Source organism: Seriola aureovittata, chromosome 21 (assembly GCF_021018895.1).
Source record: "Seriola aureovittata isolate HTS-2021-v1 ecotype China chromosome 21, ASM2101889v1, whole genome shotgun sequence".
In the NCBI taxonomy this organism is placed as follows: Eukaryota; Metazoa; Chordata; class Actinopteri; order Carangiformes; family Carangidae; genus Seriola; species Seriola aureovittata.
In genome coordinates, this window is record NC_079384.1 from 13188131 (window position 1) to 13201595 (window position 13465).

The 13465-nt window shown below is 43.3% G+C and overlaps 1 protein-coding gene across 2 annotated transcripts in view; it reads right to left on the reverse strand.

The window, feature by feature from the left end:
* The window catches only part of LOC130162681 (disintegrin and metalloproteinase domain-containing protein 12-like), a 72879-nt gene that overhangs the window by 57730 nt on the left and 1684 nt on the right, over window positions 1–13465 (reverse strand). The window contains exons 2-3 of one of the 2 annotated variants that reach the window (XM_056366458.1): window positions 4296–4417; window positions 1867–1940 (exon numbers count right to left, since the gene is read on the reverse strand). In XM_056366458.1, coding sequence (XP_056222433.1) covers window positions 1867–1940; window positions 4296–4417 — 196 coding nt within the window. The remainder of the gene's footprint in view (window positions 1–1866; window positions 1941–4295; window positions 4418–13465) is intronic. The other variant, XM_056366459.1, reaches the window with a different exon arrangement.

The following is a 13465-nucleotide window of genomic DNA, read 5'->3' on the forward strand; positions in this document are numbered from 1 at the left end:
ATATTTACTGACGAAGACCTGAGAAAACAAAAATAAATCCAGGGGGGTTGGGGTTGAATTCAAATCATTTAATTCTTTTTTTTTTCTCCCCCTCCCCCTCCTCCCCTTCCTCCTCCTCCTCCTCCTCCTCCTCCTCCTCCTCCTCCTCCTCCTCCACAGATGCCGGCTGTGTTTGAACAACTGGATTTTATCAGCAGCACGCAGCCAGTCTGCCAACAACCTCAGACAAGAACCTTCAACTTCATGTCAGCACAGCAGGTTCAGTTCTGGCTTTGCTGCACGGATCCGCAGGTCAAACTCAATCAGCAACGCACATCCTCTTCAAGTCCTCGAGCTACTTGAGATTCATCGTGCCACACATGCATAAAATGGGCATAAAGTAGCTCCTATTTAGCAGCATTCTGACTCATCACAGATGGGTGCGACGATGGAGAGAGGTGGTGAAAATTTAACCCTTGCCAGCGATTTAAACCTTTGTTTTCCAGACTTGCTGCGAGTGTTGAGAGTAAATTCTGACAGATCGGTATTTGGAAGTTTGTTTGAGGAGAGTCTTTCCATCATTCTCAAGCTCATTAGAAAGATCTAGATTGAACCTCTCCATCGTCTCTGTTTGTTCCTCTTGGCTCAGGGGTTCGAGCTCGACTGTGGACTTCACATTTAATGCTGTTGGACAACGATGACAGCGACGCTGAATGAGGCTCATGTGGGTGATGCATGGGAATGTAAGGTGTTTTTCCACTGCAGCTGATCACAGGGGAAAAAGTTTAGTCCCCCCCCCCCCCCGGTTTTGAAATGAAATGTTTTTTCCCTGCAAGAGAACGTAATTCCCTGCTATAAATGGGGCTGGTGAAAATTTGACAATCTGCAAGTCAGCTTTGCAAAATCCCCACCTGTGCAAAGCAGGAATGTTATTCGACAGAAAGACTGAGTATGATTTCCCATCAAAATATTTTCAAAGTAGGTAAGCCATAAAATTGCGGTCGCTGGTGTTGAAAGCTTTGTCCCACAGTCTGCAGGTGGAATTTACATATATTAAGTCTGGAAAACAAGTGAGATTCATGGCCGACTCTTGCATAAAAAAAACCCATCGGCTCTTTCTCTCTTTGCTTCCCTCTCCCTTCTTTCTCTCTATCGCACAGAAAGCTCTGCTTGTTCCTGGTTGCTCATGTGTGGCAGCAGAGCTGGATGGAAAACATATTGCTCCATCAATCACGTCTCATTCTTCTCAGCAATACACTCGACTCGGAGGCTGTCTGAGACCGAGGCCACGTTCAGTCTCAGCCCTCGTGTAAAAAAAAAAAAAAAAATGCAAAGATGACAAATATTCCTCCAAACAGATCCACAGCTACGTTCTCTGTCAAAGTGTACCCATTCCGATATAACCTGATCTCTTTCAAATGATGTTCCCCCTCCTTGACAGTCCCTTGACTAACACTGTTTTGATAGTATCTTACTACACAGAGAGTCGAGTGTGTGCTGCGTTCAAACAAAGCTTCCTTCTCCCCTGTGTTATACCAATAGATCAAATGAAAAGATAGAGGGAGAAGAAGGAGGATGATGTCGGTTTTCATCAATATCTGGCTGATGTATTCAGGAATTTCTGTCTTTCAAGTCTTTGTTTCAGCACACACCAAAAAAAAAAAAACAAAACAAAGAGAGAACACAAGAGAGAACACTGCCATGCCCGCGCTAGCAGTGCAAGAGAGAAAGACTTCCACCCTCCCCGTTCCCTGGCTGTTATGTGTGACACACAGCTTGGCTGCAGCCCCGGTTGTAGCCCCTGGGCAGCGCATATGTCACCCATTTGTACTCCAGAAAGCACTCAGTTCCGAGCTAAGGCCGGTTATGAATGGAGGGAACACTTACTCGTTTTTCTCCAGAGCCATGAGCAGCTGCTCACCTTCCGCTTCAATCAGGAGCTTCAGTGATGCAGGGTGACTCTGAAGAGACAACAGACAGGAGGGGAGATGAGAAAAAATGACTTCTGGAGTCAGGCAGGAAACATCGCTCGGATGACACAGACGCAACTTTGACAGTCACCCCGGCGACCGTGAGAAAGCACGCGCGATCACTGTTTTCAATTGATGAGAGCAGTTGGAAATCCTTATGAAGCTACTTTGAATCTTAGAACAAGAGCGGAGGAGATTATCTTATGTTACTATTCCATTTGACATTAATCCTGCTGAGAGCCACGAGTCTTCGCACCCCTTGAGTTACAACACTGAGGGAGATCATGTGTCTCTGTTAGAGTCAGATTAAGTGGCACCGAGTCATACATCACGTCTGTCAGTCGTGCTGCGCGACCAAACGGGGGCTGCACGTGCGCACACGCCCACACGCCCACACACACACACGCACACGAACGCACGCGCTCGTCCACATGTCAACATACAACCTCTCTTCTCCTGTGCTCTCTCTCTCTCTCTCACTCGAGCACAGAAACACACACATCACCGGGCTAGCACACGAGCAAACGCATTTCACACACATAGTTCAATCTGGGTCAACTGTGGCAAGGAGCGCAGCTCTGGGTTAAGTCATCCATCACCCCATGTGGAGAAGAATGTCTAGTGGATCATAAGAGGATATGGAAGCAGAACACTTAAGGTTTAAGGCAGTATCATTGCACAAACCAAGTGGGAATAAACTTCCTGCTATTTTCTGTTCAAGCAGCTTTCTATATGCATTCTTTGACCTCCCTCACACTGCATAATGTTTATGACAACTGCCTTTTATAACTTCAGGGAAAATATGCATAGCACACTGCATATATGGGGTTGTTATTAGAGGAGTAATATATTCAAATTAGCGCATCATAGGTATTCTATGTGCGGACGTGAGGTTATGTTTTGTTTTTCAGGTAATAAGATCCCTGAGAAACCTTGTGGCACCCTGTCTGTTTGGTTAAGCCAGAACAAATTAATCCACAAATGAATTCACTTAATAGCACAACCTGGAAACTCAAGCTGTGTTCCTAAGTCTGCCTGGCAGCCATGTATTTTGTTTTTATAAAGTCTGGGATTATAACACCAAATAGAGCCAAGGATCCAAGATTTCAAACTTTAATGTTCCAGTGAGTCATGTGGCGTTTTCTTTCCGCTCTGAGACATTGTACAGCTGTCTGTGTTTGGAATGTACCGAGCTGAACGCAAAGAGGCGAAGACCGCTATATCTCTGCCTCACTGTATGTGGTCCTACACACTTGAACTTAGCTGACTCTTAGTCCTGACACGTGAGCAGGATTCAATACATTAAGCCTGAGATGCACCATGAAGCTTAAGGATCACACACATATACAATTTGTTGATTTTACTGCAATTGACATTACATTTAAACAGCAATTACCAAATTTGATTATTCATCAAATCCCTGAGCAATGTTAATTTGAGGATGTACCACATAGGGCGACATGCAACAGTCTGTTGCATGTCACACAGCTGATTAGATATACAACAGATCGGTTCAAAATTTCAGAAAGTAAGTAAAACTTGACCGAGGGTAATCTTGAAGTTGAGTTGTGCAACAGGTGTAACAGTAAACCCTGATTTGAACGATTTACGACTCGCTTCTAGAGCAGTGGTTTCTCTACCTGTGGTCCGCAAAGGTATTGCAAGGGGGTCGACAAATCCTTTGCAGTATAGTGCAACTTTGGTGAAAAAAAATGCAATTATGTAAAATATATATATAATGTTTTTGCATGTTCAAACAAGAAGTGCTCTGAGAACACATTATTTGGCCTTCGTATTGTTATGGGGTCGGATGTGGGTCGCCAAGATAGAGATTTTCAAATGGGCTTTGAGTTGGAAAAGGTTGGGAACCACTGTTCTAGAACAAAACACATACTGACAATTTTCCCAGCCTTTCCAATAGTGGAGCCAAAACTTTAAATTTTGCCCTGAGGATGCTGTTAGAACAAATGGGCCATAAGGTCAGTTGAAATCAAACTGATTTACTCCCTTGGGAACATGAATGTATTCAACAAACTCCATGGCAAGTTGCCTGTTGGATTATGAAATACATTGTCACGTGTGCAAAGTTTTGGCCTGATGGTGGAGCAAGAAGAAAAGTTCCAGAGCGTCCAAAATAAGAAACTTTCATTCCCTGGGAAGCAGAGGATTCATCTTTTCTAGATTATGATAGGTGGACATTTTTATTAACTGACGGTTGCTACAGTAAATGTCACAAAAATAAATTTCGACCTGATGACGAGATCAAAAGCGAAGAGGTCATCGGAATCACTTGGATTCATCTGCAGCAGACCATGGATATCAATGAATTTAGATTCTATTCTTCACCTGGGATTTGAGCTGGCTGATTGGTTTCCAGTCGTGTCCAACGAGCAGAAGAGGTACTGTAGTCCCATAGTGTTTCTGCTTTGCTGTTGGTCTGTGTTGAACAGGCGGGCCCAATAGATTCTCTGTAATAAAAAAAAGGAAAAAAAAAAGAATATATACTGTGTAAGAATACAGAGAAAACTTCAAAGTGTTCCTCTTTTACTCTAAATCCTCTCAGCATCTGGAAAGGCAGACCATGTCCATCTTTGTGGACACAAACAACAGGAACATTTTCTAAACTGATTACTTACAAACAACACTGATAATGAATTCCTTCCCATTATTAAAAGGCCAGAGCCTGGTGCTCATTAGCGACATCAGGACACAACCTGACAGTGCAGCTGCCTCGTAATATAAAGTGTCACTTAAACAGAATCACAGCGTATTTGTATTTGATGGATTTTTAGTGTCACAACAAACAAATAATGATCTCTGAATGTTTCTGTTTTTCATAACTAACAATTATCCAGTCTGACAAAAAGCCATCTCCAATACATCCTCGCCCCTTTCCTGAACATATGTTCACCGCCTCTTCATGGGCTGTCAGTGGAATAGAGCCCGTCTCCTCTGCCATAAAGACACGAACACAACAGCACTAATCAGCACTCTCGCACATCAAGCGATGAGAACTGTTAGCCTGTAGCGGAACCGTAACCACCCCCAACACCAACACCACCACCACAACCACCACCACCCCCTCCTCCGCCACTCAAGCCACATAAATCTTCAGGAACGGAGAGTTTCGAGCGAAGAGGAGCTCGGGTTGCTGCTGCTGCTGTGATAACTCCTAACACACAGGGCTAGTGTCCAGGATGCAGTGCAAGGGATTAGACGCAGCTTCGGGGCATTGTTCCCAGCATGCTTTTATCTCCTCTCCCTCTCTGTTCTGACAGGGTGTTATAACTGAGCCTCCGAACGGCTACAGTTCTTGAAACTCTGTTGTGTTGCCAGTCGTTTAAGAACACATTCGTCCCTAAATCCAATATTGATGTCTCCGAGCATGCTGTCGGGGAGACAGAGCGGCGGGGAAAAACAACCGCCATCCTAAATGAACCTTACACTTGTAACTGAGACAGAAGCTAGAAATCTCTCTGAAAAGTACACGGCGGAGAGGCAGAATGCGATGGCGAGCCAAAGGAGGACATCGCTAACAGGGTTCCTGCAGTAATCAGTTCCCCGCAGCGGGGAAGCTATTTCAGAGTTTGGGTCTCTTACTAAAAACAGCAGGGGTTGTTAGCACCATTTGTTTGAGAGCAAACATCCTAAATCAAATGTTTGCCTTTTTTTGGTTTTGTTTTTTTGTTTTCTTCCACTGATGCTTCATCAAGCATTTCCAAACAGCAGGGAAACAGATTTAGTTCGAGGGTGATGTCAGTGACTTGTGAGAACTTTTGCGTGAGGTTTGAGCATAATTTATATGTTTTGAAACCGAAACTTTGTTCCTAATTAATTCTGAATCACATTTCAAACACACACAAACACACTGAGAGGGATGCGCTCCTCACTGATTATTATTATTACCAGCAGACTCAAGGTTCTTCTTTCGAGGGGTTGACATCCCGAGACTCTCTCACATGACTCACCCAGCTAAAATTGCTGAGTCTGCTTATTATCCAGCCTTAATAACCCAGGGTCAGACACAGCGCTCCCCAGCTGAGCTTTGTTCTGGTTCTCCTCTGAGGAAACCACCACTCTGGAGTTCATCACAGAGCCGCTCCAGCTGATAGCGGAGTTGCCAGAGGTGACCAGCTCAGCAGTCCTCATCCAGCTCCAGCCTGATGATGAGAAGCAGGCTCCGGCAAGGGCGGGACGGCATCACACACACACACACACACATTACAGCGAGAGAAGCATCCTGCCTTCATTAGTCTTAAAAAACCACATCGTCTGGGGGAGGTGGGCATGCTGAGTAAGGGAACGCATGACAACCTCGGAGAAAAGTGCGGATGGATAAACACAACAGATGAGGGGAAAACAGAGAGGAGGTTTGACAGAGAAAGGTCACGTCCCACTGAGGTTGGCCATATGTATGCGGCCAACGCTCAAGCACACGCACACGGATGGAGAGGCCGTCGCCTTTTCTGTGGCATCGACTCTGAAGGCGAGGTTCACAACCGTACAGCGTTTGGTTCCCTGACTTCAAAGTCCGCAAGTGAATAACCATTTTGTTAATGTGGTGTGCTATGAGGTTTAATTCCCCCACTTATAAATGGCATTATATTAGTGGAAATAGTCTGCAGGCTCATTTCTTTTCCACATGCTTGGGAGAGACATTTAGCAAAGTTGGAGCGTGGCGGTGCCGGGGTGTGTGCAGCGTGTAAGTGGCTTTTGTTAGATAGAACGTTATAAGAGCTACCAGAAGCATCGAGGGAGCGATAAAAGTGGGACCAGAACCTGAAGCGTTTTTATATGTTCAATAAAGGAGAGTGTAAACAGAGGTCTTAATAAAGGAGCGTTCTGGCCATGATCAGCTCCCTTTATGCTTCGGTGTACACAAGGAGAGCTTGTGCCATTTATATTGCCTCAATAAAGTCGGTGCTAGGTGGGAGGATTGGATGTCTGCGTGCGTGGGGACGTGACTGTGGTGTGCGTTCGCGACCGAGCGAGCGCGTGACTGAAGTGTGATACAGACCGATGACTGAATATATTCATAAATTTGGCTCTCCCCTGCAGTGTCGTTGAGAAAAAGAAACAAATCCATTATGGTACGCTGTATGTTTTTTTGTGCTACAAACTATAAATGATTGGCTAACTGCGGCTTAACAGCGGTGTAGCATAATCAGGCGAAATGATTTTGCAGGTCAAAAGGTCTAAGTCGAGATAAATCTGCAGCTTCGAAAGATGATTAACAAGATAGGAAAGAAAAAAACAAACATTCCTGCAACTCAAAAAACATGTTTTCTCAAATCTTTGTCTTTTTCTTAAAAAAATATTGGAGGGTTTAACCTCCAGCTTAGGCCGCTTGTGATGAACCTGTGGTGTAGCTCAGTGGTTTGCGATCCCTTAAAACAAAGCTTTCTTGTCGCCCATCATCACTGGTTGCACGTGTGTGTGTGTGTGTGTGTGTGTGTGTGTGTGTGTGTGTGTGTGTTATGGGCAGATCAGTCAAAGAGTCATTTTTATCAATTCAGTTTTAGAGACACAAAGAGGCAAAACTATCGAGTCACTCATAAGAAGAAAAAAAAATATTGGAAGAGCGTCAAAATTTTTATGCACAAATGATTTTGTTTGCTTTCCTAATTGGCTCTGTTCTCATCACCTCAATCCGCGGGTTGGGATCTTGTATAACATTCACGGGAAGCACTGATGCGGTGATATGGGGGTGGAGAGATTCCTAAATTAACCCTGGGATTTTTAAGATGCCTAGTTTTGAGTTCAACAGTGGTTTCAACAACATTTCAATCTATGTTTCATTCAGTTTTCAACAAAACTTCGGCCTCTTTTAACCTCGACACCTAGCCACGTTTTGCCGTAAAACTCGCCAAATCCGTGCTTTCTGGGGCAGTGTACGGTTCCTGATGGTATTTCAAGGTGAATCATTTCCTGGTTTTATCAAAGTTCCCAAATGAATGCATTTTCCACAGGCTACGGGGCCGCTGGTCCCCAGGAACAGATGAACTTTCTCACTTCTTTCTTTCTTACTGCCCTCTCACAGCTCCGGCCCTCGCTCTGTTCCACCAAAACAAATCAACAACTGTTCGGCTTTATTAAACCCCAGAGCCTGCTTTCTCGCAACCGACCGCAACTCACTCCTTGACAGGCAACCATGAAGTAATGTATTCATAACAGTCTATGCTTTTCCAACACAAATGGCATGCTGTTCTTTTCATCTTCACACTTGATGAGGCCGTGCCCCCCCCCCAAACATGTGTGCGGGTCCTCACTGAGATGGGATACAGGCTACACGTGTGCACACATCAATAAAAAGCACTCCTAATCGCATGCAACCTTGTCTGGTGGCTGGCACAAGAACACACAAGGACACACCCCAAAGTCACTCTGACTCTCTTCCATCTTGAAAATATGTTAGATTGAAAAAATGGAAAACAAAGCCTTTGACAGTTTGAAGGAGACTCTTTGACATGCAAAAAAATCCCATGAATAGTACGAAAACAAGTGCAGAGGAAACGGCATTGTTTGACATGTGTGGACACTGTTTAGTTACTAGTCAACCCTCGAGGCGGGAATGGGCCTGTAACAAGGGCATGTGGAATTAATTAGGGCAGAGAGATGAGTTTGAAGAAGGTTTTCCCTGGTTCCACCAGGAAGTGTGTTCTTGATAAAGCAAATCTAATAAAAAATAATCAGATCACTTTTTCTGCATCAAGTGCATCTATCTGCAGATATTTTTATCCAGATGCAGTGGCTGGCTTTAATCAGGGCACTGACTGAGTTCGGGACATGATCCAGCAAAGTTTCTGAGCCAAAAAGTTGCCTCTGACATCAGCCCATGAGGGAAAACTTTGTGAAAGTTTATGGCCATTGTTCATTTAAAAATGGCTGATTGACAGGCATTTCACGAGCTCAATTTATCCCCAATCACGGTGGGCAAATTATGCTAATTCAAACAGAATGGTGATTGGGAATAGACTGATGAATGATACATTGGGAGTGAGATCCATCACCCAGACACGCTTTCATAAATGACCTTGAAGACAAAAGCAATGAACTCCACTCCTCTCCTTATCACTTCGTGTCTAGGCCCGTGACTAATCATTATTGACTATCATTTTTTTTCTGAGTAATCAATTAATCCTTTCTTTCATAGGATGCCAAAACAGATCAAATTCCAAAAGCCCAAGGTGAAGTTGTCAATCTGCCTGCTTTAATCAACCAGCAGTCAAAATAAAGGAAAGTTTTAGTGTGTCAAAGGTGAGGTTTTGCTACTTTTTTCTTCCTTTTTCTCATGGTTGAGAAATATCCTTGATTCTGTTAGTCGAACAAAACAAGCTATTTCAAGGCGTCACCTGGGGCTCTGGGAACTCGTGATGAGCATTTATCACCATTTCCTCTATAGGAAATTTAAAAAATAATCCAAAGATTAATCAGTCATGAGGGTGGTTGCTAAGTTGCAGCCTTAAATGATGCAAATTCTCACATTTGAGAAACAGGCCTAAACGTTCTGTTGATCACCTAATCTTCGCCTCGCTCCGTATAATTTGTCACTTGAGCCTTAGTGCAGGGTTTGTAGGGATTACAGAGCAAAGGTGAAAAGTGCCTGGTAATCTTGGCTTAACTCCACAGTAAACATCTGACCCATTCGGGGTACATTATGTCAACACCCTGAGGGTTGTACTAGGAAACAGAGAAACCTGTGGGTGACATCATGGTAATAGGAATCTGCACAAACTGGAAAGGGGGTCTACTTAAATTAAATCTAATAAGGTAGCAGTGTGTCAAAAGTCACTGCAATGAGAGTTGTTAATGGTTGGATTTATTGGCGGCATTTTTTTAGAGCATATTTAGGGTCATAATCATGCCGTTTAACACTGGACTCCCTCTACTGGTAAATAGCTCTTTTGTGTGCTGTCTCTCTCTCTCTCTCTTTCTGACTCCATCTCTCTACCCCCACCTTGTATACCGAGCTCATTTACTGTCACACTAGCCTGATGTCAGGACATAATTACTCTATGGGAAATAGATGGTCCTGCTGCAAAAAAAAAATTCCCCTTGGCTCAGCAGGAGGTTAATGTTGTCCTGAGAAACCAGTGCCGTTACGCCCCCGGTGGGTAACACCATTACGCCCCCCAGCTGCAAAGGCTGCGCTCGCTGCCTGGCATGGAGCCTGCGTGCCTCAGCAACAAAGGTCAGAGTCGGAGGGGAGCTTCTGGAGCAGAGCTGTGTGAAAGCTTGTAACTCCTTGGAACTCCTCTGTCATGGGAAGCACATGTCTGGCGCACATTCAAAGAAAAAAAAAAACTTCAAGCCTTCTTAGAAAGACAGGGAAAGGAAAGGAGGAGCAGCTGCTATATCATCACACATCTCTATGTTATCGGTTATCATGCAGCATGTAGTGACAACCGTGTCATTACCTCAGTGGAAAAAGTCACATCAGTGTTTGATGAAAATGAAATAGCTCTGACACACTTACTTGATTAGTGGATTGAGCAAATTATGCAAGACTAAGTTTGATATTTAAATTGCATTTATTTAAGTTATTCATCAAGCAAAAAGGCTAAACATTAGCTCTTGGCTGTGCAAACATGCAGCTCTCAAATTAGTGATTCGTGCTCTCAATTTAATGATTTGTGTTCTCAAAATGGTAATTTGTGTGCACTAATCAGTTTTATTTTTTCCTCTACGACACCTCCCAGCCTCTGCACAAATGCTGAGAATTTGCAGATGTTCTTTATATCATTTCAAATTGAATGCATTTGAAATGTGCTCAGCTTGAGCACTCTGTATTTTATGATACAAATAAATAAATAAAGAAAGAAATGCTCCTTTCACTAGGTGTTTGACAACGTGAAAACAACCAGCCCAAACTTTTAACAATCTTGGATTGGTCAATGTTCTACTTGAAACTTTCGTCTATGTGTAGGTGTTTGATGTGCCGCTTGCTCTGTTTCACTTAAAAATACATCACAGGTCCGCCTGTGAAACACAACTCAGACAGACTCAGAGAAAACAACTGGCAGCAGCTGAACCTCCGCTGGGCCAGTTTGTTAGAAACTCTTCCAGGTAGGAGGTGACCTGTCTTGTTCCTGTTAACACGTCTTACTATTAAGAACCATAGGGCGGCTTGTCCCTTCTCATTGCAGAATAGGGAGGTGAAATCTGGGTGGATGGTGCATGTCAGGCTGGAAGATATATTATCTGGAGCCAAGACATAAAATTATGTGTTTCAAATCTCAATGGAAGACAATGACTGCATATACACATGGAATCTAGTCAAACTGGGTAATGTTTCCCTCAGGATCTACAGTGTAATACAGTGTTAATCTGGAATTGCAATTAGTTTCTATTCTCTTCAAATGTTTAATGCTTATCACCACCTACACCTTACTGTGTTTCAAAAGCTGACAGAATTTCGTTTTTTTTAGTTAATTTTTGTTCTTGGAGAAATATAAATAGACAGATGCTGATATGATTTTCAAGTTACAAAAAAAAAAAATATGAATAAATTAACATGGACAATGTGAAAAGTGCATTTTCAGTTTCCTGTAAATTAAAAATGTGTGACACAAGATATCTGCTAAAACTACTTACATATTTATGAAATTCAGTCTCAGTCAAAGAGGTGATTAGGTGTAAATATTAAAAATAGACTTAAAATTGCAAAAATCAAACTTTCATACTTACAAAGGATGAAATGACTACTAGGATCATATTGGACTAACGTTAATCAGGTGGCAAGAAACACAATTTTAAAGGAGGTACACTGCAATTACTCCATGTGGTAATAATTCATCTTTCAATGTTGTGTTTACAGCTTGGTCTACTGCCCCCAAGTGGCCAACAAGTTAGTAATTGCTGTGATTCTTAATTTGGCTCCAGTAGCTGAATGTAGCAGTTCTCAGCAAAGAAATCTCTCATAACCCACCGTATGCTAATTGCTCAGCAGTTAGCAACTAGCTATGTTTTAGCTAACACAAGTTGAGCAACTAGCTACCTTTAACCTAATTAAAAAAGGAAAGCATAAATTCTCAGGACTCGGTGGAGACCAAACCAGAGCCAGAAGAATGAAGGACTTAATGTTCGTCAGGTGGCCAGAAACATATTCAAATGAATGCTAATGTTGCTAGAACATACAGCTAAAATGTTACTTTAAAAAGGTCATAATGGACCATTTTTACTTGTTGACTCGCAGGAGAAGCACAGGTGAAACTAATAACATTAGCTCAGTTCCATTAAGTGCTCCAGTGAGCCATTACAGTGAACCAGCATGCAGAATAGCCAAGCCCTGGGAGTGCTATAGTATTAATGTCCTTGATTGCACCTTGACTTTTCCTGCTGTGACGGGTCAAAAGTTCTGCTGTGAAAAATGTCTCTTATAGATATGTTTTTCATCTTGTTGTGTAGTTCTTCTTGTGGCCAGAGAAAACTCTGGCCAAGCAACCACCATGCAAAATAACATGTGAACAAGTGAAATGTAAAGATTAATTGCACTACACCTAAGAGTACTACAAAACTAAACACAAGAACTGACCAGAACAGGTTTATAGACTGTCACAGATTTTTTTGTGAAACACTAATGGAGTGGAACATGAACTACCCCACATAGATTTGACACTGACAGGAGATGTCTGAGCCAAGTGCAGGGCGCTATGACCAGATGAGAGAGAGGACGTTAGGGAGGGAGGCGTGCAGAGCTCAACTATGACCTGTCTGGGTGTGATAGTCTCCAGTGAGAAAGTCCAGAGGTAGCATCAGGTTTCAGCTTGCGTGTTTTTTGTTTTTTTTTGTTGGGGGGGGGGGGGGGGGGGGGGGGGGGGGGGGGGTCAAATGAGTCCAAAGCAGCTTCGAAGAAATTACTGCAACACATGTAGGGTCAGGCCACATGAGCAAAAGTCCAGCTATTCTCCCCCTCCTATATAAATATCCCCAGTGCGGAACAGCAACTGGTTGATCAATCTGTCTTAATGCACAACCACATATTGGCCGACTCTTCTTACCAGCCTCCTGGGTCTTAAATATCCTGAACCACTCATCTGGAAGATCAGAACCCATTCATACTGAAAAGATACTAAATGCCTCTGACTCGAGATGGGTCACATCATGGTGATAATGTCTCTCTGGGGGAGGACACTGTTTGCTAAAGGAATGTTTTACTATAGTCCAAAAATATATTCTCAGCTCAGCTTTCATTAGTCTGAGCGTGCAGCACGCAAGCTGCATGCAGCGCTCGAGGCAGAGACAGTCATATTGGCTGAAGCAGTGCAGCTGGCTAGTAAATGCTGGCTGACACTAAGTGTGTCAACCATTGGAGGAAATCATTCACAAACGATCCCCAGCTAAGACAGAAACATGCGCAAGACAAACAGGGAGAGGAAAACCGACAAGAAAGCTCAAGGAGCGGTGTCATGAAATATGAATGCAAATATGACATTGCATGGAGATCTTTTCTTAGCACCCTTGGATTCTGAAAGCAAAGACAAAAGTGCAGGAGACAAAGTGGAGGCTCATAAAAG